Raw genomic sequence first — 23,886 nt, 5'->3', positions numbered from 1 at the left:
AAAAAAATAATAATTATGCTTTTTAAATTTTAAGTTTTTAGTCTTTAAACACTTTGTATTTTTTACAGACCCTTTGCAAGAATAAAAAAATTTAATGATTATTTTAGCGCGCCATAAATTAAAGATGACAAAAACGCTATGACCAGCGGTCTCCCTCACTTAGAAATATATGCAAGTATATTTCTGAGTAAATGTAAACTTTTTATGTGCAATATTTTTACTCTCACTTTCGCACTTTCGGTTTCTCACTCACCCACTACTCTCTCTCTCTCTCTCTCTCACACACCTATGCGGGTATATGTACATATTCATATGTGTAGTAAAGTTGCTGCCCGCCGGGCTGGTTGCCTGGCTGTCGATCTACTCGTATCAGCTTATTATGCTTGGGTTGCTTCCGCCTCGGATTCAGTCTGGTCTCGACCGTTACGATACACGGTTGTCTTTGCTCGTCCTCGTTCCACCTGTTCCTTGGGTGAATTGTGCGTGTGTGTGTGTGTCTAGTTAAGCGGTGGGGGCGAGTCCTCCCATACCCATTCGGTCGGTGGTCATTGGTCATTTGGACAAATTGCATTTAGTTTAGCTTGTTACGGCGGCGCACAAAAAATAAAGTCACTTATGTTTGGATATTTGATTTATTCTACATTTAATTAAATTGTATGTGTCTGTGTGTGTGTCCGTTTAAATTGATATTGCAAAAGTTTTGTGAACAACTGTAAAATTGCAACGAGAAGGTAAAAGCACAAGCAAAATGTAATTATTTCTGTGGTGGTAATTTGATTTTCAATCTATGTTCCCTGGCTCCAATTGCTCTTCTTCGTTAGTGTGTGGGTGTCCATATGCCAACAGTGTATGCATAAAGTATATGTACATTCAAATGAAACCGCAACTAATTAAAGACCAATATTTGAGAAAGTGGCTTTCATATGCCCTTCATGTCCTTTTTTAAATTAATTTCTTGTGGTAATTTGTTGAGCCAAGACACTAGCAATGCACTGTATATTCAATGTGTGTGTGTCTGTTTGTGTGTGTGTGTGTGTGTGGACAGTAATTGACCCATCAACACTTAATTTAATTCCATTTTTATTTTTGCACATTATTTTGTTGTTTGAATTTGTTGTTTATTTTGTCTACAATACATTTAAGTTTTTGTGTTTATTTTCTCCTTCATCTCTTGCCATCTGGCAACGATTAAGAAAAAAGAAAGAAAAGAAAAAAACACTAACATTGACTATCTCTCGATAATGCCAGGATCCATTAAACACGAGCGGAAACTTTTCTATGACTTTTGAATTTTTAATCTATTCAAAAAATTTGTAGAAATTATTTATGATTTTTTTTTTATCTCTATCTCTTTCCTGTTGTCCGAAATTCAATTAGAGCAAAAGTGCAAATTAGGTGAAACGCCCAACCCAAGAGCAAGACCAAAGATCAGTAGCCGGCAAACATCATCATCGGCACCCACACACACAATCACACACACAGAGACATAGCCACATACATCAGTCATCGGCTAATAAATTTACTTTTTATATATGTATCCTCCAACGGGGGGGAGAATGGGGATCATCGATTCAATTTGTGTTTTTGATATCTTAATCAAGCATAGACACATGTAGATATAAATATATAGATATAGATATATGTGCTATATAAAAAATTTATTTACTAGCCTAGGGCCCAGTTCATTTCGCGTTTTTTTCGATCATTTTTATTGTCGGTCTTATAATAAAAATATATTTTAGACAAAATAAAAGTTTTTTATCAATATATATTGATATTTTAAAGCGATTTGGCAGCGGTTAAAATCTGTTTTGATCTTTTACTAGTTCAAAAGTAAAGAAATAAAGCTGATAAATTAAAACTCTTCGTTCACGTCGCCTTTATTTTATGTGATATTGCAGGAAAATCCAAATCCAAATCGTCTTCAAGTCATTTTGACATACAAATCAAATATCTTTGTCTTTATGAAGAATCTAATTTAAAGTTTTTGAAAATGAACTGGAGGATATGAATCTTGTCTGCCACTTTAACGATTATTCGAAATCAACAAATGATAAATGATATAGAGTAGAATTCATCCTTAAGATAAGTATTTAATGAAAGAAATATATAGAGTAGAATACATCCTTAATATACTTCTTCTCTCAAATACTTATCTTTCCATTGCAAAACAAACTCATGGCCAAAAAGAGATACACACCTATTTGTGAGTGTATAAATAAAAGTGTGTGTATATTTTCTGCACATTTTAGTTGTCAACATCGTATCCAGAAATGTCCTTGTATTAATTAATTGACTACATGCCAATGCCATATGCCATGGACTTGTACGCACTTTATCAATGAAATATTGCTTTAAATTGGATCCCCGGAGAGAGAATCCTCCAACCCCCCTTTGGGGAGGGGGGTGGCAAGAGCTTGGGCTTTGGGTGACATATCATTAATGTTTTCAATGAAGGTCATCGTGTCATCTCTGCCAGATGAACTCAGTTGTCGGCGTTTAATTGTTGCAATTTGCAACCAGCAACAGATCAAATTAATGCCATAACTCAATTAGCCGGCAGACTGACTGACTCTATCATATTTGCATATGTATGTATAAGTTGATTTATGTGAACCAACTCATGATGATGATGATGATGATGATGATGTCGTTGTTGTTATGCTCAATTTATACTTAAACTTTTGCCAATTGATTATAATGATGACGTGGTGAGTTTTGTTTGTTATGGTGCACAAATAATTCGTAATCGCCAGAGGTCTTTTAAATTGACATTTTGATAAGGCAAATCTTCTGATCTTGTTCCATATTAATTATAAAATGCAAGAAATTTTAAAAACTTTTCATTTGCCTGACAATTTAAGTGTTTTTAATGTGCTTGAAATATATTGGTTACTTACACTTGATTGATATTCTTTTTATATCTTAAGAAAGAGAAAAGAATGGAACCATCTCTAACTATGATCCTAAATATTGATAGATCTTATTTATATATATTAAAGAAAAGATAAGAATGGAGCCTTCTCTGACTATGATCCTATGTATATACATATGTACATATGTATGTACATTTCAAATTTGTCTTGATTCTGGTCTTATATTTAGTAGAAAAAAAAACTCTAGTAATGAATACACTCTTAAAACCTCATGAATTTTTGGGAACTTGTCCCATAACTTAACAATTGATTATAATAAAGTCGTAACATTTTAACAATTTGGAACTGAAAATAAAGCAATAAAATTGACCAATTATCAATAAATTATCAGTTGTAATTATTTAATTACATATTAGATAATTGATTTGAGGTGAGAGAGTTTTGAACCACAAAGACTGCTAAATTTTTAATAGAACCATTAAGACTATATTCTAAAATTAGCATTTAAATCAACAATTTAATTGATCTCAAATGCAGGAACTTTATTATGTCTTTTTTTTTAACATAAAAACCAGTTGTCCACAGAATTCACTCAACTGGGATTTTTCAACACAATTCTTGATAATGATGATGATGATGATGACGAGGGAAACACCCTTTTTTTTTAAATGCAATTTCAGTAAAGTGACGTTGAATTGTGTGAATGAAATAGAGAAGCTTGCTAAGCGTGATATAAGACTGATTAACGAATGGCACACACACTTTTTCTATTACAATTAGTGGGTACAATATATATATATGTACATATCTCTCTTATTCGTAACCCACCCAGATAAATAGTTATTTATTTACCTAACAGAAATTATTCCTATTGTATTTATGGCCTTTTCACCAAGTTTGTTATTTTGTTGGGACAACAACAACAACAACTGTGTTTTTTTAATAATACTGTACATCTTTTGTATAATAATAATGACGATGATGATCATCATCGAGTTGAAAATATGGGTAATAGGGGGAACCTGCAATGATTATTAATTTACAGAAATCTGTACTCAATTACTTTGGCTTCTTTTGTTTGTGCTTCCACAAAAAGGATATGCAAGGACAATTAAATCGATGTGCCAAGTGCAATGTAAGAAAGGGAGGCTCAAGAGAAACCACTTAAGTGGTTAAAAAGGGAGGGGAGGGGGCAAAGGTTTAAACCTGCAGTTGGCTATCACATTACGGAAATGGAAGTGGTGGACTGATAGTCCTGATGATGGTGGTGGTGGTGGTGGTCTCTATTAATTGATATCTTCTTCCTGTTTGTCCTCAGATGGTTGTCAAGGAGATACCATTGCACGAGAATCTCAGCATGGAGGCACGTCATTTGAATGCCAATACATCAGGTGCCAGTAGCAGGGCCACGCCCACAACAACAACACCAACAACAACAACAACCTTCTCTAGGGTCTATAGCGTGTCCATCACCACTGCCGTGCTATTGATCTCTTTCTTTATATGCACCCTTTTGGCTGTGGGTTTCATAGTCTATAATTTTGCAACATGCGGCCAATTGACAGCAGAACCGGGTGAAGATATTGTCTGTACCAGTGTCCACTTGCGTCATAAGTCCAATCATGCCCAGAATGATGATCTACCCAAATACGATCGGGATGTACGCTTGCCGCATTCCATAGAGCCATTGAAATATAATATTACCCTGGAACCTGAGCTAAGTGGAAATTTTAGCTTCTCAGGTAGTGTCCAGATACGTGTACGTGTGCTCCAGGATTGCTATAACATCACCATGCATGCGGAGGAGTTGAATATCTCACGCAATGATGTGGCTGTTTATCGTGTATTGGCTCAAAATCAATTGGATCAGGATAGCCTAAGGATACACAAACAATATCTAGTGGGAGCCAAGCAATTCTTTGTCATCGAACTCTATGATAAGCTAGTCCGTGGTTCTGAATATGTGGTGCACATACAATTTGGTGGCATCATTCAGGACTTTCTACAGGGATTCTATAGAAGCTCCTACAAAGTGCACAATGAAACAAGGTAAGTTGAGCTTTGGATGTCGAAGATGATTGTGGTGGCTAAATGGATCTCCATTTTTTTAACAGGTGGGTGGCCTCAACACAATTCCAAGCGACCGATGCCCGTCGTGCTTTTCCCTGCTTTGATGAACCAGCTCTAAAGGCCAAGTTCACCTTGCATATTGCTCGTCCTCGTAACATGACAACCATCTCCAATATGCCAATCACATCGACCAATAAGCAGTGAGTAATCATTAATGATTCCCTACAGTGTCCTTTGTTAACCCTCTCGTTGTCATTGCAGTGACTCTATACCCAATTATGTCTGGGATCACTTTGCCGAATCGCTGCCCATGTCAACTTATCTGGTGGCCTATGCCATTTCGGATTTTAGTCATATATCGTCGGGTAATTTTTCTGTGTGGGCCCGAGCAGATGCCATAAGATCGGCAGAATACGCCTTAAGTGTGGGACCGAGGATTCTAAGCTTTCTGCAGGACTTTTTCAATGTAACGTTTCCACTTCCCAAGATCGATATGATAGCTCTGCCTGAATTTCAAGCCGGTGCCATGGAGAACTGGGGTCTCATTACCTTCAGGGAGACGACAATGCTGTTCGAGCCAGGCTTGGCCACTGCCAATAGCAGGCAACGAGTTGCCGCTGTGGTTGGCCACGAGTTGGCCCATCAATGGTTTGGCAACTTGGTGACCCCCAGTTGGTGGGCAGACATTTGGCTGAACGAAGGTTTCGCCAGCTATATGGAGTATATAACAGCAGATGCTGTGGCCCCCGAATGGAAACAATTGGATCAGTTTGTGGTCAACGAACTGCAGTCAGTCTTTCAATTGGATGCTCTCTCCACATCGCATAAGATATCACAGGAAGTGTATAATCCGCAGGAGATAACAGAGATCTTTGATCGCATCTCCTATGCAAAGGGCTCAGCCATTATTCGAATGATGGCACATTTCCTTACGGATTCTGTCTTCCGTCGCGGTCTGAGCAAATATTTGAGAGATATGGCATATAGCTCGGCTACTCAAGATGATCTTTGGCGTTTCCTGACCAATGAAGCCAAGGCCTCTGGTTTGCTAGATCGCAGCACCAGTGTTAAGGAGATAATGGATACATGGACCCTTCAGACTGGATACCCGGTCGTTAAAATTTCCCGTCATCCGAATTCAAATGCCATTAGATTGGAGCAAGTACGTTTTGTTTATGCCAACAGTTCCAAAGAGGATGAAAGTCTCTTTTGGTGGATACCTCTAACCTTTACCACCTCGACGGAGTTAAATTTTGCCAACACACGTCCCACCACGTGGATGCCACGTACTAAAGTGTACGAGATAGAGAATCGTAATCTTTCCACAGATAAATGGTTCATCTTTAATATCCAGCAGACTGGCTACTATCGGGTCAACTATGATATAGATAACTGGCAGGCTATAACCCAACACTTAATGGATGAAAAGCATTTTGAGGAAATTGCACCAGCCAATCGGGCTCAGCTCATCGACGATGTTATGAACTTGGCAAGGGGTTCGTTCCTCTCTTATGATACGGCTATGAATTTGACCCGATATCTAGCCCATGAGACGGGTCATGTGCCCTGGAAGGCAGCCATAACTAATTTCAATTTCATTGACTCCATGTTTGTCAATTCTGGGGATTATGATTTGCTTAAGGTATTAATTTCTTAACGATCTACTTCTTGGGTTATTCATTGCTCACATTTCTTTCACAATAGAAATATCTTCTCAAACAACTGCAAATAGTTTATAATCAAGTTCGATTTGAAGACTCACGGAGCGAGAACGAAGATATTCTATTGCTGCTAAAGCGTTCGGAAATATTGAATATGGCTTGCCATCTGGGACATCAGGAATGCATCTCGGAGAGCATAAGACATTTTCAGAACTGGATACAAACACCAAATCCTGATGCTAATAATCCGTAAGTCACTTAAAACTAGAAGAAATTGTTTAACTAATTTCTAATGAGTTTATTCTGCTTAGAATTGGTCCAAATCTTCGTGGCGTTGTCTACTGTACGGCCATTCAATATGGTACTGAATATGAATGGGATTTTGCTTTCGAGCGTTATTTAAGGACAAGTTTATCCGGCGAAAAGGAGTTACTGCTCACTGCCTTGGGCTGCTCAAAAGAGCCCTGGCTGCTCTATCGCTATCTTCGACGTGGTATTGCCGGAGAACATATACGAAAACAAGACGTATTTCGGGTATTTGCCGCTGTATCCAATTCGGTGGTTGGTCAGCATGTAGCCTTTGATTTTCTGCGTAACAATTGGCAAGAGATCAACACATAGTAAGTTGATCTACACAATTATCATAATTTGGCTTGATTTAATACAATTTTTCCTTTTTCCAGTATGGGCTCCCAGATAACCAATATCCATACATTGCTTAAATTTGCCACCAAACGCATGAACTCCAAGTACCAGCTGGCCGAGTTTGAGGAATTTCTGCATGATGCCCATTGGGATTATGATAGACCCATACAGCAAATTGTTGAACAAGTTGAGACCAGTGTTGACTGGATGACCCGCAATTACAAGTCGATTGTGAAATGGCTACAACGTGAAGTTGGCTCGACGTAAAAACGTTCCGATTTGGTTTTTGGCTGGATCCAAAGAGACAGCGGGAGCAGCAGCAGTATTAAACACTTGGCTATGCATTTATGTCTTAGTATCTAGGAGAGCTGGAGCGCTTGCCTCTGTAAAAAAAAGGAATAATTTGTACTAATCTAATTTTAAAAACTTCTTCTTTGTATTTTTAACTTGTACTTAAATGTATCATTTATATATATGTATATTTTATGTGAAAATGGAATGGTGGTTTTTTTTAAAGTTAAAGCTTAATCATTTTTTCTGCGTGGCAGTCTTAAAATGTTAGCAAACATTAATGTGCCCACAAAGACAAGGAATGTGCCAAACCAGTGGTACAAGGTAAAGGGATTACGAAAGTAAATGATCGAAAATACCAAAGAGATGAATTTACGCAGAGTCAGAATGAGAGTCACGGTAAGTGAACTACATTCGGTGGTCAGAGAGTAAACTGAACTGATGCACAGATGCTGAGCAAGCACATTTGCCAGTAGAAAAACTAAAATTAAAGGTACTGAGAGATCTAATAAGGGCAATTTTATAGTTTCACCCTGAAAAGCCATAAACCAATGATTTTTAATATTCTCGTACATGAACAAGAAAGCAGGTAATGGCAATAGATGAGTATAGTACAAGGCTTCCCGGGCACATTTCCCGTGCTTGCGATATAGAAGCTCTTGGGTAATGCCCATGTAGGATGACACAAAGAGAGCCAATACGAGAAGTAAAACGCCCACTAGCCACCAGAAGAAATTCCCTTCGCTATTCCCAACTCCTTGCCCTTGGTCTTGGCTGGAGCAGTATGTACATATAAAAATGCCTACACTTATCATAATAACTGATATATACTGGCTGATCGTATAACGTCGCTTAAGTAAAATTCTGCCGAGACACATATTCGATATGAGGGAGCCGCCTCGTATGATCATGTGCAGTGTCATTGGCACATTGAACTCGAACACGTAGTTGTTGCAGACACTCGTCAAGAAAAACATGAGCACCAGGAGTCCATAGTCCTTTAGACTAATTATACGTTGGGTCCGACCAAAATTAGAGGTAAATATAAAACCCTCTAGGGCTATAAAGACGAACTGAGCGGCCGTGATGAGATTACCTGCTCCCGGATCAAGTTTCACCAGGAGCTCTAAGAAAATGATTCCACTGCAGCATCCTAAGAATACGCCGCCTGTGGCAAGGATGGAGCTTGGACGGAGGGAAGACATATGAGGCCTAATGAATAAATATAAACAAATAAATTCCAATTTGTTATAAAGATAAGCACACTCACCTAAGGCACTTAAACTAGGTCATTATTTCAGCTGAACTTTCTTTATTTCCCCAAAAAAATCAAAACAAAAGCAACAGGTATTTATCGATAAATACGTAGAGTAGAGCAACAAGTCTCTCGCCAGCCCTGTTATCGAATCGAAATTATATGTAGGACTTGGCGCCAAATTCCAAGATATTATTTACCGAATCAATGTTCTAAAAGATTTGCTAATTTGAGAAGCATTAGAAATACAATCTATTCATGAAAGTTTAATGCTGAAGTAAAATATCGTAAATTTATATGTATATCGAGCACCAGGACAAAAAATAAAATGAGAAGTGAATTACAAATAATTACTTAAAAAATTTTTAATCGTGTGATTGGTTCTTCACCATCAGCAGTCTAATAATCAGATCTAGTTTCTCCGTTTGTCTTGCCCCAATCTCCTCCATTCGTTTCATTAATTTCTCTTCGAGCCCCTGCAATTTGCTGTCTATGTGAGCTATCAGATCTGTGGGTATATCCTGACTTGGATTCTCTGCCGGTACATGACTGGTGGTACAACCCTTCATCAAAGCCATGAACTGTTGAAATTTCTGAGATTGCTCTTCGCTCTTGTCTGCCGCACCAGCGGCACTTGAACCTCCCTTCATCAATATTTCTTGTATTTTCTGCAAGTCTATAGACCTGGACTGAGTGGTAATGCCATTTGGATTGGGTGCTACATGTAAGATAGCACCGTAAATGCAAATCTCATTGGCCGACGTCAGAAGCTTCAGATTAATATCACAAATTCCAGATCTGTCGATTTCCATATCGTAGCGATAAGGTCGAATGGGTACATCGCTATCGTCTTCCTCAATGCTTGTGCCATAGATGGTCTCATAGTACTCCTGTGACGGACCCAGAAATAACTCTATTTTCGGGACACTACACACAATGGTCAAGACGGAGATTTTAAAACGAGGCGATATGGAAAAGTTAAGCTCACAGGCCGTAGGTTGAGTAACATCGTTGGAGAACAAAACAGCACGATCGTCGCCGACAACATCATCTATATCAGGTCTAGACAAAGGAAAATTATATATATATGTGTGATTCCAAACCAGTTTGGGCGTCGTATACAAGTCCTTTGTTAATCTTACTCACTTGACAAACACATCTTCATCATAAAGGCGAGCGGGCACTAATTGGGACAACTCTTTACCAGCCGTCTGGGTCCAGTTACATCGCGCGTTGATAACTGTGCAGTCCATGGTTAAATTACAGAATACATGGATAAATTCAAAACAAAAGTACTCCACTTGTAAATCAAGACAAAAACATAAATATACAAAAGTTATCGATAAAATGTTTCTAGTGTCGATACTTTTAAGCGGGCGTTTGGCGGCGCCACCGAGTGCAAGTTTCACCCCCAATTCGCGATTTGACAGCTGCGACCTTGGTAAGCTCTCTTGTAGGTCAAATTCGGCCAAATTTTCAAAGAAAAGCGACAGTGCTGTAAGCGCTTGCGACGAGTATACACAATTTTCCGGAAACTAATTCGATCGTTATCATCTAATATGGGTGGCAAGTACAAGATTGTGATGGTCCGTCATGGCGAATCTGAGTGGAATCAGAAGAATCAATTCTGCGGCTGGTTCGATGCCAATCTCAGTGACAAGGGTCAGTAATGATTTACATAGTTTTGCTGCGTTACCCAACAAGGCGTATACTTAATATTAATATCGATTATTTTAGGCAAGGAGGAGGCCCTAGCCGCTGGTAAGGCTGTTAAGGATGCAGGCCTCGAATTCGATGTGGCCCACACTTCGGTTTTGACCCGTGCCCAAGTGACTCTAGCCAGCATATTGCAAGCCAGTGGCCACAAGGAAATTCCCATCCAAAAGACTTGGCGTCTCAATGAACGTCACTATGGTGGTCTAACCGGTCTGAACAAGGCCGAGACGGCTGCCAAATACGGTGAGGCCCAGGTGCAAATCTGGCGTCGCAGCTTCGACACACCACCACCTCCAATGGAACCAGGCCATGCGTACTACGATACCATTGTGAAGGATCCTCGTTATGCTGATGGACCCAAGCCCGAAGAGTTCCCTCAATTCGAGTCCCTCAAATTGACCATCGAACGTACACTGCCATACTGGAACGATGTGATCATTCCACAGATGAAGGAGGGCAAGCGTATCCTGATTGCTGCCCATGGCAACAGTCTGCGAGGCATTGTCAAGCATTTAGATAGTGAGTACATACATATGACCTTTCTAGAATAGAACGTCTCCGACTGACAATTGGCTTTTAACTTTCTAGATCTCTCTGAGGATGCTATTATGGCTCTGAATCTGCCCACTGGTATCCCATTCGTTTATGAGTTGGATGAAAACTTCAAGCCTGTGGTGTCCATGCAGTTTTTGGGTGATGAGGAGACAGTCAAGAAGGCCATTGAAGCCGTGGCTGCTCAGGGCAAAGCCAAGTAAAGCGCACAAAATAAGGCACACAGAATTGCCCCGCATGATAACCCCACATAATCGTTGTTGTTGTTCCCGTAGCAGTTAATCTGATTCATCCCCACATTAAAGTTATTAAATAATTTATTCAAATCACGGGTCGACATGTTTATTGAGTGGCCTCATTTCCGCTTGTTTTTCTTGCCATCTTTGGCCAGCTCCAGTCCTAGAATACACTTGGGCGGCACTTTATACGTTTCCGTCAGCAGGGTGAATATGAATCTCACTTGATTACCCTGGATTTGGAGTTGTTCATGCTTCTGATGTGGCAATTTGACAATAGTTGTGCTTGCAGCGGCTCCTTGCTTGCAAAGTTTTATAAACTCTGATAGGATGATGCCATAAGCTTCGATGTTGCTTACCAGGGTGACCTTCTTGTTGCCGGAGCGTGTGGCCAAGGACATTTGAATCAGGGGCTTTCCGCTCGTGTCCTTGCCACTGCACATTTGATATGCGTGCTCCATTTTGCTAGTAATTAATGAACAGATCTCGCTTAAGGTACCTGCCCGCTGATGACCAAACAGCTCGGCCAAAGTTTCATCTGGTCGCACCAATTTGGTCTGGACGTCGAGCAGGCCATTCTTGCTCACATATTCTCTGACAATTTTCTTAATCTGTGCAACCGGAATACCCTCGCCCCGCTTATAATTCAATTTGGTAAAAAAAGCAGCCGTGATATCCGATACAATGTACATTTCCTTAAGCTCCGAGTGGAATAGTGGCGTCTCACTGGCGCCGCTATTGGCATCGTTGGCTTTCACGTCGGTTATAAAGTTTACCACATCAGGATGCTCCAGATCCACAGAAATGATTTTGTCCACTCCCTTGCTCTCTTCGCGTACTACAATGAATCCCTGATCCACCATCTCGGCAAGAAAGTTGGATAGCTTCTTGTAGCGAGTTTTTTTCAAATCAATCTGCTCAGCTGCCTCGGTGACCACATAGAGTCGATAGAAATTGCTCGTCAGCAGAGGCAGTGGCAATTTTTTTCCATTGTTTTTGAGAGCCGACAAAAAAGCGTTCTTTAATATCGTCTCTTGGCTGATTTCTTGGGTTAAAGTATCCGGCAAAGTGGATTCTTCATTCTCAAGAGTTAAAGCAGCAGTACTGTCCTCCCAGTCCTCGGGTACATCTGCAGTTGCAAATGTTTCCGATTCAGTAGTCACTGTTGGAGCATCTACCTTTGGTGTCGTCTTCCTTTGTGGTTCAGCCCCCAGAGCGGGGAAATCCTCGGTAGTTAAGGATTTCGTTTTCAACAATGGAATTTGCTGCACCAGACTTGGCTCATGGGACCACAATTTGTCACCAAATAGATGCAGCATATTAACAGCAACGCCATGGCCACCACACATGTATAGCTCATCGCTGGAACGCGCCAGCCGGCCCACACCCACTGCTGAACTGTTATTGGTTAGGTTGACAGCAACTGGAAGGGTAAAATAAAAGGTTTCAATAATTTTAATGTTCCATGCAATTCTTATATTTAAATGATTGCTCACTCAACTGTCCCTTTTTATAGTGACCGTACATGCTTAGTCCCACACCCAGCGGCACCACTCCAGGCAGCATGAGATCTGCTCCATTTGTTAGTTTCGGAAGCACACCCTCGTGGGTGGTGAAATATGGAAGGATGTCCTTTACCGTCCACAGAGTGTACAAAGTTGGTACCAGTTGGCCGCCATCCAGCTCGAAAAACATTGGCAACTTGTCGACACAATAGACCATACTCTGGACACCGCCATGTGTGAGAATCTTTATCTGAGTCAGAGCAGCCTTTGCCGGCATCAGCAGATCAACGGAAATGTGTGGATAAGCCAATTCAAGACGTTGCCTCAACTTTTTACCTTCTGAGCCCTTCAGAGCGGCACTGCTCTTTGGTCTGTAAGGCTTTAGAAACATTTGCGACTAGTATAAAAAACTAATAAATAAACAAAACGAAAACAACTTTGAGAAAATCAAGTGGAAAGCCACATGTACTTAAATTACTCAGACTCACCTGCGAAAATCAACAATGCCAAACAGCGTTGGCATCTTAAGTCTTTTCCAGCCAAAATGATGGCTAGCAAATAATTAGGGTGGCCCGCTTCTTTCTTTATTAATTTTATCTACCAATACAAAATAACGATGACACAAACATGGCAGAAGTAAATAAACTAGAAGAATATCTCACTAAATTCAGAAGGAACATGTATTGGGAGAATCAGAATAAAAGAAAAAAATAAATAAAATTCTTATGCGGTAAATGTTTATTGGGCTGTGCTATTCGGGGTTAGGATGTAGGATGTATCGATAGTTCACTTATTGTGCTATAAAACAAAAAAAAACTTTTCAAGGCAAATCAAACTAATACCAAATACTGTTAAACAGCTACATATATTGTTGCAAGATTCCGATATTGACTTCAAAATTAATTTAAAGTAAAAATGACAAATTTTTGGTTTGCTTCGAGATATTCAAGTAAAAACCCTTTTTTATTGAAGCAACAAAGTTGAAATAAACAATAGATGGGTTTGAAAGTTCGCATTCTTCCGATTCTGACTAACTTAAAGGATTGATTAAGTTCGATACATCGCCATCGAAAAATTTACATCGATCTATCGCACTTTATAAATTCCATCGATACTATCGATGGAGCCATCGATGGATTTCCCAGCTCTAAAAACGCTAGCGTTTACTCACGCGATTTAAAACGCGTGAGTAAACCGCTCGAACATGTGAGTAAAACGCGCGAACATGTTCGAGTTCGTGAGTAATGTTGTGTTTACGTTTGAACACGGCTCGGGCGAACTCGCGGCGAAGGTTGTTGTTCGATCTAATTCGGCTGTTTTGATGTGCTTCGGGTTCGGCACGAATCGTTGTTGACTTTAAAAAAGGCCACATTTGACGGGAAAAAGGCTGACTTGGCAACACTGTTTCATTGTTGTTTTTGTTTTTAAAGTAAGCGGTTGTGCGGTCGTTCTGTTGCGGGTGTTTCGCGAGTAATTATTTAATTTTTATAACAAGTCAATAGATTTTAAAAGGTAAATAAATTAAGTGTTAAAAAAGCTGATGCAGTGCTTCGAAAAAAAATGTATCTCAGCTTCTGTTTTGTGGAATAACTGCATTTGTGTATGTGTGTGTGTGTGTGTGTGCGTGGGCTGTTGTGTTTAATAAATTGAGCTCCCAAATCAAGTGAAAACCAGTTAAAGTGCCCAAGAATAAAAGAAATTTTATAAAAGAAGCTCAAATGCATGCAAATATTATATAATGATTAAAATGCAAAAAAGGCCGCTCAACTGCAACGCGTTTTAGTAAAAAGAATCCAAATAGAGAAGGGAGACAAAGGGAATCAACGAGACACTGAGAAAGAGAGTGTGAGAGAGAGAAAGAGAGTGGGCATTGGCAAGGAGTGAAGAGAAGCCGCCACCGCGTGTCTGGAATATATTAATAAACATTTACCTGTGTGTGTATGTGTGTGTGTGGGTGTATTTGTGTTGCGTGCAGCTAAGAATATTTTTTATCTTTAATTTCTTCAGATGATTCAGATTTTTCTTTTATATTTTGTTTTTTTTTTTTTTGTCTGAGGAGTCCAAGAAATTGTTCTTGTTCTTTATCTAGTTTCAGCTGCTGCACACGCACTCACACCCCCACAACAGACTCCCCCCTCCTTCTTATCGTTCTATATTATTCGCCTCTTTTGCGCAATTAACCATAAATAATAATCAAAATGAATTATAAACAATTCTTTTCGGTTTCTCTCTTGTCATGTGTTTTATGTCTGCGTCTTTGTTTTCTTTTTTTTGTGTGTTTGTTTTATTGATTCCCCATTTATTTGCTATCCATGCTCCACCACCATCATATTGCTCTCTCTATCTTACTCTCTATATTTCTCTCCTCTTTTCTACTTGTATTCTCCTGTAGTTGGAGTTCTTTATAATGTAAACGCGGTGTAAACAAATAACGGGAACCGGTTTTCGGTTTTTATTTTGTTGTTTTTAAATTAACTGTTTATGTGATTATTTTGACTCCTTGTACGTGTGCGTGTGTGTGTGTGTTTCACCATTTCTCTTTCGTTTTGTGTCTTAAAAATACAAATTTCTTGAAAATTATCTAGAATCCGTACGATCCTTAATTAGAAACAAAAAAAAAGGTAAGTTATCGATATACATACATATATACATATACATATGTAAATATTTAAAGTTTTATCGATTCTATTTTATCTTCATCATATTTTGGATAAATAACTGTAAAGAAATCTGTGAGTTTTTCTAATGGAAATCGCCATTGTAGTTGGCGCTCTTCTAAAAATAATATATGTATTGAATTGGGAAAATTGAATGAAGATTATTTAATATAACTACATTTTTTTTTTTGGAAAAGTTGAGAAAGAAAGACTCAGACTGAAGGAAAGTGTTGAATCTAAAAGTTGAAATAATTTTGAAAACTGTTTAACTTTTAAGCTTAATCAGAGGAAATTCATTGTGTCTCTTTACTTTCAAAAGAATTTAAAAAACACACACACATACATACGTCAAGACGTTTCGTGGCTTCTTTACTTCATGTGATTTCCCTGAGGAAATGTTGTTAATAAAAATGTCCCAATTTTTCAGAACAGGATTGACCCATATTGACGACAAAAAGAAAATGTGTCAACAAAAATTGAAGAGAACCCCCAAGGTTTGCCTTCTCCCCCTGTCCCCTGTCCACTGCCCCCGCCCCTGCTGAACAGCAGTAGTTCAATTGGCTCTCTGGCCCAACAAAACTGTCGAAGCATAAAAACTTAATCATATTAACGGCTCGAGAACCGGCTAGTAGGGCCTACACGATGAGGAGGAGGGTTTGGGAAGGGGTGGGGCAGGAGAAGCTTCGTTCAGCTAACTAAATAACTGAATGGAATAAGCGAATGAGTAGCTGAATCAGTGAGTGACTGTGTAAAAACAGCGAAAAATTAATGCCTGAGTGCCTTGTGATCAATTTTTGCATAATAAACTGGAAAAACTGAATTCATAAGCGGGGAACGATAGACATTGTACCTATGTATGTATGTACATACATACATATATCTGTATATATTTCAGTAAATTGTATAGTCAAGTGCAGCATGTGAGAAAAACAACTTCATACACACACACACACAAATATACACCTTCAGATGGAATTGGATTTGTGGTAAATTCTTTTTATGTCCCTCGAAGAGCACGACGAACTTTGGCGATGTGAACAAATTGTCTGAACAAAGGGAAAACAAACTTTTTGTAATATAAATTATAAAGCAAATATGTATAGTAATGTATGCGAGGGCTGCTCCTATAGTTGCCACAACAAAAACACAATCCAAAATGTTAGAAAATGAATTCTATAATACAACTTTAAAAGATTTTGCCAATTGTCTTGCTTTATGTTTCTCAATGGATGGTTTTTCCACGTCCTGATAGCTGACCTCAAGTGATTGTTTCCTTTTCCTCCCTTCCTCTTTATTTGGTTTGTCGAACTGACGGGTTTGCCATTTCAGTATATACTATGTCTATTAAAAAGCGATAAAAATGCGATTAATTATGACAACAATGAAAGCAAATAACATCACGTGAAAGACGTCTGATAAGCAACAATATAAAGAAACACCAAATGGGTTAACAAACTGTGTCTCGATGACCGATTTCACAAAACCAAAATGAAACAGAGTAAAACTATACTAATTAAGTATACTGAATCCGAATCCCAGATACAAATATTTAGATAGACTCTGGATTAGAGGAAATGGAGAAGTTTTTACCTATTTTAAAGTCTCATAAAGTTTACTCTATGGCCCATAAAAGGGTTAATAATCATGAAGTGCATTTAGATACATATGTACATTAGGAAGTGATAAACTGATTAGGATGAACACTTATGTATATAGATTTCTGATGCAAGAAGTGAAATATTTTTCAAATTGTTTGTGATTTGACTTCCTTTGTTGTTTTGTGATAATCTTTGTTATTTTGTGGCGATATAATTGAAATCAGGCTTCCAGGTATGGAAAATATTTTGCTTACCGAAAATAGAAATGGAATAATTGTACCTATTTATTTATTTATTTTTGTGTTATCTTATCTGCCATTCACACACACTAAACCATATAAGAATAAATAAATATAGAAGAAAAAGAAAAATGAGCTATTTAATGTTGAAAAGTTTCGTCAACTGCATTCCCTTCCAACTCGTTTGGTTTCCTTTGGTGAAGTCTTGTCTCTTGTTGTGTCGCTTTATTCTTATATGTATTTTGTTTTTTTTTTTTTTTTGAGTGGCAAGTGCTAGAAAAGCTACTTTAGTGCTGACAGGCAACAATAACAACAACAACAATCATATATGTATGTACTTGGAACTTGTGTCTTTGTCGTGTGGCCATGGCCAATGCTCTCTCTCTATCTCTTTCTTTGTCTGTCTTTCTCTCACCAGTCAGCCTCCATGTGGGCAGAGTTCAACGTTTCGTTTTTATATGCTAATTCAGACAAAACCAACCAACAACTACTAGAGATATATGTAAACTGTGTGTGTATGTGTGGGTAATCTTAAATCAAAAATTGAGATGTGATTAAAAATGTCGCAATCCTGCGCTGTTGAACTCGAACAGAAAGAAATCAGGAAAATAACTTCATATACTTAGTCATTCGGGACACAATCGTTCAGTAATGTAGGAATACGCAAAATGCTGTAAACATATTTGTTTTATCTTGGCTCAGAGTACTCAAAGTTTTCGAATGATTCGATTATGAAATCATGCGGATATAGAGATCCATTTATTCGGTTTCGTTTGCTTAAAGTTGCTAAAAACTTCTTTAAATGGTTCAAATTTTTGTTATCAATTACACAGGCCGACATGATTTTTGGTGACATTAACTAGAGAGGTGTTCTTAACTAATTCGGGTAAGCTGATTCTGCCTGCATACTCGGTTTTTGCCCATAACATCCAGATTTTGTGAAATCAGGGGATCTGTGAATTGAAAAATGGGCACCCAAAAGAAACGTAAAATAGTTTTTCTACATTTTCAACAGATTTTAGAATTTCCTGTTGAAGAAAAATAGTTTTATTTTGCAAACATTACTAATAAACAATTTGTTAGATGCATAAGCTTCCAATAATTCTTTAAAATCAAAAAGAAGCAAATTCTTCCCATCCCTATAGCATACTTTTTGGTTCAAATTTTACTCATTTTGGAACCATATCCAAAATGTAAGCTATTATGCATTATAACAAAGAAACGCTTCTTTGATATTTTGTAAATTACTTTTAAATCATACCTAATATAATAATAGGTTAATATAATAATGATTTTAGTATAATAATTTGTTTATATTAAACTATAAAATATTGCAAATGAGGAAATTTTAAATAATTCCAACGTAATTTTTTCAAAATCCTGACGTGATTGACCAAAACTAAGAACAGGACCACAAATTCCATAAAAGTTCAATAACTTAAAACACTTTTTCTTAACTTAAAAAATGGCGGTCTGTGTTAATATGTACACATTTTCTCTAATAAATCTGGGCACAAGTTATCTTATAATATTTAAAGTAGGCACAGTAATCATTCAACTAGATGACAGATTTTATTATAGAGATAATTATCCTATTGAGCCCTTGATTAGTTCAAGGCATTATCCGTTTATTTTTCTTAGTCTATTCTTTGGCTTGGCCCACTCTTTGCTGCACCGCCTATCGCTGATTTTCCATCTTGCTAATGGGTTCATCAACCTTTTGCTGGAAATTGTAGAAGATAGAGAGAGAGGCAGTGAGGTTTTTCTTAATCTTTTTGTCGACAGTTTATCATATCTTTGCGATTTTCGCAACTTTTCTTTTTCTTAGTTGGGTTTTTTATAATTTCACAAAAATAATGTCAAGGCTGATGCATGAAAATTTATTTTCTTATTTTTTTTTGCCAACTTTTTGAGTTCATTTTATCTATTGTCTTGTCTCTCTCTCGGCTTTTGGCCAATGATGTCACGGAGATGTTCAATTTGCTGCTCCAGTTTTCCCCCGTTTCATGCGTTTTGACTTTGTCACGCTTTTCCCCAAGCAATTTTCCACACTTGACTTTGTTTTCTTCTCATTTTCTGTTGTTCTGCTTGGCTTCTAACTAATATTTTGCTCATTGGTGGTTTAACTATTCCCCCTGCTCATGCCCTGGATTGCACTAATGGCAGTTCTGAATGCATTTTATGTTAATGGTCTAGTTTGAGTTTTTTTTCCACTTGTGCCCTGTGTGTGTGTAAAAAACCTTTCGTTTTCTGAAGGCTAAGAGCATTGTTGTAAAAAAAAGCACACTTTTATGTACATAAACAAAAGACATATGGTCCTTAATGCATTTTAGTAAAGCATTTACAAATAGCTTAAGAAGTTTGTAAAAAAGAAACAACAAACAAAAAAAGGTATACTTTTGTAATGTTTGTTTAAATTTAAAAAATGAAAAAGTTAAGTTTTGTCTACACTATTAAATACTTTAAATGTTAACTAAAGATGTCTCTGATTAGTTAGTAAACATGCAAATATCTAGGAATATGTGGATATATTTATTTTAAATTTTATTGATAAAACATTTTGTGTAATTTATTGGCATAATAGATTTGCATCGTCATGTGAACAAGGCGAAAGCATTTTGCCATAATAGATTGAATGAACTACAAGAACAAAGTGCAATTGTTTGGCATGCCTTTTTGCCTCCTCCCCTCTCTCCTTCTCTCTATCTGTCTCTCTATATGGCAATGGCAATTTCAAATTGGCGTCAATTTTGAAGGCCAATTAATGGAACGATCAAACGAAATGAAATGAAACACCATTTATAAATATGAAAAGTGTTGACATTTGCATAGCCTTTCGATTTTTGTTTGTGTTGATTATGTTTATAGGTATAAATAGAAAGCATTTCTAAATTGAGTGCATGTCACTGGCACATCGTTGAGTTTTGAATTGATATAAGCCAAAAAGCACTAACAACCGGATGTGTGAGAGAGGCGAGCAACAAGGAGCTTGGAACACACAAAAGGCCGGAATCTTTATTCTAGGAAATTTCCCATCCGGTTTTCGGTTTTGTACGTCTATTTCATTGAGTGAATCATCATTCTATATCTAAATATATACAAATGACGTATATTATCTAATTCATTCATTTGAGAAGACCTTGAGGTAAAAGTAAAATGCTAAAATGAATACTTATTATTTTTGCACTTGAAGAAATTGATTTGCTCAATTTTACTGGATGAATGAATGGGTCTACCTTAAATATTCTTTTTAGTCTATAGATTTTTCTTAAAGTGTACAAAATTATTAATTTTGCTCATTTATTTTTCAGCAAACTAAACAATAAAGTAAGAAAGACAACTCGGAAATTTGTCTCTCCATCTCATTCTCTTCCTACATCATAAATGTGTTCGGCCAGCAGCTACAAATTAGCGATTTAAGGTGAGTTAAATTTAGTAGATTGGCATATGTCAATGACTAAGAATGTCGAGTCTTTTTTGCCACAATATAAACAATGCGCGTCATTAGGTTAAAGCCGTCCCCCTTTCAGGTTGACCATTAACGTTTGAATGATTACCAAAAAAAACTTAGATGGCCTTTCAAATCGCATATCTGTTTGAGTCGGAATAAAGAAGAGTAATGGTCAACCTGGTGACACTAACGTCATGAAGCGCGGTGTATGTTAATCATAGGATATTTGTGTGCATGTTTTCTTTATTTTTGTATACGTTGAATATTGATTTTTGCACATCTGTCCATTGTGGCATATGTTAGATTAGATTGGGATTACTTTATAAGTGAAACATTGGCGTAATTTGATAGTAATTCCCATAGTGGATTTAAAACCAGATGCATTTATAATATTTGGATTTTCATTGGACTTATCGATTGTAAATTAGCTTGAAACTTTGAGACATTTTATTTCATTTATACAGTGAGTATTGCAAACGGAATTTACATTTAAATTCAATCAGCAACTGCATTTTTCATTGGTACTGAAAGCTTTCTTTGATAGATTCATTTACTAAAGGTCTTATGATTGTTAATATCAATGTGTATGAGCATTTAAATAAATCCACCACTTTGTTATTACACTTTCTTCTAATTTCCGAAATGGAAAACTTCTTAGACATGGCTTGAAATATCAGCCAGAATATTTTAGACACAAGACACAATCTTTGATATCATATTTGCGTTTAAAATAGTTTTTTTTTTAAACTTGTCAAAGATATGTATGTAGTTACATGTGTTTCTTTTAATTTTGTTGGAGCATTTCGTTCTACTGGATGTACAACTAAAGAATAAGGGATGACGATTCGACAAATGCAAGAAGAACAAAGCGACATGACAGTGACCTGTAGTCATACATAGACACCCAAATGGCGGCATTACTACTTCAAGTACTTCAAAAAAAATTTGTTTCTCTTCACTTCTCTTTTCCACATCGGTTGGTGCTGTGTCTGTCGGCCATAAATAGCTTCAATACATAAACATGTCCAAAACTAACTAACAGCAAACCACAAAAACAATGCAGGCAGCAAACAAAACAAAAAAAAAAAGGAAAAAAAAACAACATGTGCCGTAATTTTAACGTGTTTTTTGGTTTAAACTTATGGTTCAATAAACTCAGCACAAACTAATTACAGCATAAAAACAACCAAAAGCCTAAGCATCGACTATAAGATACCTTGCTTTAAGTGGAATTTATGTTATTTTGCAGTCAAAACAGTTTTTACAATTTTTATCTTCACAATTTTCTTCTGAATTTTCTATCTAAAATTTATAGACAATTCAGAAGAACGAAATTGGCTAGAGGAACCCAAAGACACAATTTACAGGTTAAGATAAGAACCAAAATATCCTTTTTGGGGTCTACCGATTGGAAACTTGTCTATTCTATGTGAATACTTGGAAATGACTCTCTCGTAGATAATTTCAAACCACAAATAAACCTCTCTACTTTAGGTACTAGGTATAAAAAAAACAAAAATATTTTACGAGTATAACATGCAAATTTAACTAGAAAATATTTCAAAACTAATTATGAAAACTAAGTTTCAAATAGATGCATGACTGAGAGAGACAGAGAGAGAGAGAGGGAGAGAGACAGACAGAGAGAGAGAGAGAGAAGAAGAATGATTGAAAACGTCAAATGAAATAGAATAGATAAAAAGGTCAATTTCAGAAAATCTCATCCATAATGCAATCTGGTTGACAAAATTGTCATTTGCGTAAAGATTTTTGGCCTAAACCCAACAAAACAAAAAAAAAAGCAATACAAATCCAAACTAACCATGGCAAACAGGCCATAGAAATCAATTAAAATGCCATTAAAATGAAACAGAAATTGAAATTAAAACTGTCAAACTGTACATAGAAGATATAAACACTAATAGCCCAAAGAGAGCAAAGCAATTAAAAATAGTTTCAATTCGTTTTGGCTAGTTTCAATTTCGATTTCGATAAACCATCGCATCTGTATGTGTCTATGTGTGTGTGTGTGTGTGATGGCCCAATAAACTTTGCACTTTTCAACGATTGGCCCGTGGCCAATTTGTTTTAAAATTTGCTAACTAATTAAAAACAAAAAACCAAAAACAAAAAACGCATGATGCATAATAGCAATAGTAGGTGGTAAAACAATATAAAAAAGGACACAGCAGGTTAAAAAAAATAACGTACAATTGAACTAAAAATGCAAAAAGGATTTTGACCCTAATTAGAAGAGGCTAAGACAACTCAATGTCACCTACATATATAATACAATATGTTATGAATCGATATTCTTATGATATTTTCATACATGGTGAAGTTTGAAATTGAATTTTATATATTTTTAGTCAATTTTATTTATGTAAATATTTTTATGTGACATTTGCCAAAATTAACTGCTTAGAAAGGTTAGTTCTTTGTGAAAGGTTTTTTAAAATTCTGTAATTTTTTTCCTTCTTTTTAATCATTGTTTTTTATGAGTGATATGAATATGAAAGATATTAAATATTTTGGCATTTCAGTTCTATCTCTTTGTAGGAGTAGAAGTCCTTCATTTAAGGAACTATAAATTTCCTTTTGTCTTTAATAAAACAAGTCTCTATAAAGGCTATGCTTATGATTGGATGTTTTTAAACAGCTTTGCTTTAATTTAAACAAATTTGAAATGTTTTTGTTAGTCATTAAATGGAAGTCTAACCTGAATGCAATGCAACTGACTTCTTGCATTGGCCAATATCCGCTGGCAATGCATTCAAGCAGCAACAAAAAGCAAACAACAACAACAAATAAAAATAATTCACTGACTGACTGACAGAATGTCAAATAGTTACACAAAGTGGCAGAGAGAGAGAGAAATGGAGCGACAAGGAGGGGAAACACAGTGTGTGTGTGTGGATCATGCACATTGACTTTTTGTTGTTGGCCTTCGTTGACCGGTAACTTCCGTCACCCTATAATAACTATGTCATGTCATCATAAACCCAAACCCAGAGAGTAATCTTTTCTTTCTCCCTAACCCCAAGCCCCCTAACCACCCTCCCCATCTCTTTGTCTCTCGACCTGCCCTTTTAACTGTAAATTACAGTGTGTACACAGTTTCTGTTATGTATCTA

The 23,886-nt window shown here is 37.0% G+C and overlaps 6 protein-coding genes across 8 annotated transcripts in view; 3 read left to right on the top strand and 3 right to left on the bottom strand.

Annotated features, from left to right (window-relative positions):
- The first annotated feature begins 399 nt into the window (after window positions 1-399).
- On the top strand, window positions 400-7,685 carry LOC6647146 (aminopeptidase N). The gene is made up of 7 exons (XM_002070106.4): window positions 400-731; window positions 4,195-4,925; window positions 4,991-5,146; window positions 5,208-6,588; window positions 6,651-6,856; window positions 6,919-7,227; window positions 7,291-7,685. Exons 2-7 carry the CDS (start codon window positions 4,195-4,197, stop codon window positions 7,517-7,519), a joined length of 3,012 nt encoding a protein of 1,003 aa, XP_002070142.2. The 5' UTR covers window positions 400-731; the 3' UTR covers window positions 7,520-7,685.
- A 53-nt stretch (window positions 7,686-7,738) lies between these two features.
- LOC6647147 (UDP-xylose and UDP-N-acetylglucosamine transporter) lies at window positions 7,739-8,884 on the bottom strand. The gene is made up of 2 exons (XM_002070107.3): window positions 8,814-8,884; window positions 7,739-8,755 (listed from the first exon to the last, which is right to left on the bottom strand). Exon 2 carries the CDS (start codon window positions 8,746-8,748, stop codon window positions 7,777-7,779), a length of 972 nt encoding a protein of 323 aa, XP_002070143.1. The 5' UTR covers window positions 8,749-8,755; window positions 8,814-8,884; the 3' UTR covers window positions 7,739-7,776.
- A 160-nt stretch (window positions 8,885-9,044) lies between these two features.
- On the bottom strand, window positions 9,045-10,132 carry LOC6647148. The gene is made up of 2 exons (XM_002070108.4): window positions 9,945-10,132; window positions 9,045-9,860 (listed from the first exon to the last, which is right to left on the bottom strand). Exons 1-2 carry the CDS (start codon window positions 10,049-10,051, stop codon window positions 9,164-9,166), a joined length of 804 nt encoding a protein of 267 aa, XP_002070144.1. The 5' UTR covers window positions 10,052-10,132; the 3' UTR covers window positions 9,045-9,163.
- Window positions 10,133-10,238: 106 nt separating this feature from the next.
- LOC6647149 (phosphoglycerate mutase 2) lies at window positions 10,239-11,392 on the top strand. The gene is made up of 3 exons (XM_002070109.4): window positions 10,239-10,460; window positions 10,536-11,033; window positions 11,103-11,392. The coding sequence occupies exons 1-3, from the start codon at window positions 10,358-10,360 to the stop codon at window positions 11,267-11,269; spliced, it is 768 nt and encodes a 255-aa protein (XP_002070145.1). The 5' UTR covers window positions 10,239-10,357; the 3' UTR covers window positions 11,270-11,392.
- LOC6647150 (eukaryotic translation initiation factor 2D) lies at window positions 11,366-13,464 on the bottom strand. The gene is made up of 3 exons (XM_002070110.4): window positions 13,296-13,464; window positions 12,799-13,217; window positions 11,366-12,725 (listed from the first exon to the last, which is right to left on the bottom strand). Exons 2-3 carry the CDS (start codon window positions 13,196-13,198, stop codon window positions 11,422-11,424), a joined length of 1,704 nt encoding a protein of 567 aa, XP_002070146.1. The 5' UTR covers window positions 13,199-13,217; window positions 13,296-13,464; the 3' UTR covers window positions 11,366-11,421.
- Window positions 13,465-14,209: 745 nt separating this feature from the next.
- The window catches only part of LOC6647152 (F-actin-monooxygenase Mical), a 49,072-nt gene continuing 39,395 nt past the window's right edge, over window positions 14,210-23,886 (top strand). The window contains exons 1-3 of one of the 3 annotated variants that reach the window (XM_023178861.2): window positions 14,211-14,319; window positions 15,393-15,428; window positions 20,613-20,722. The gene's annotated coding sequence lies outside the window, so the exon portion shown is untranslated. Of the gene's footprint in view, window positions 14,320-15,392; window positions 15,429-20,612; window positions 20,723-23,886 lie in introns of those variants that run through there. The other 2 variants (XM_047013591.1, XM_047013592.1) reach the window with 2 other exon arrangements.

Source organism: Drosophila willistoni, chromosome 3R, assembly GCF_018902025.1.
Source record: "Drosophila willistoni isolate 14030-0811.24 chromosome 3R, UCI_dwil_1.1, whole genome shotgun sequence".
Classification (NCBI taxonomy): Eukaryota; Metazoa; Arthropoda; class Insecta; order Diptera; family Drosophilidae; genus Drosophila; species Drosophila willistoni.
The sequence above is the reverse complement of the archived record's forward strand: the minus strand, read 5'-3'. Positions and strand labels throughout refer to the sequence as shown.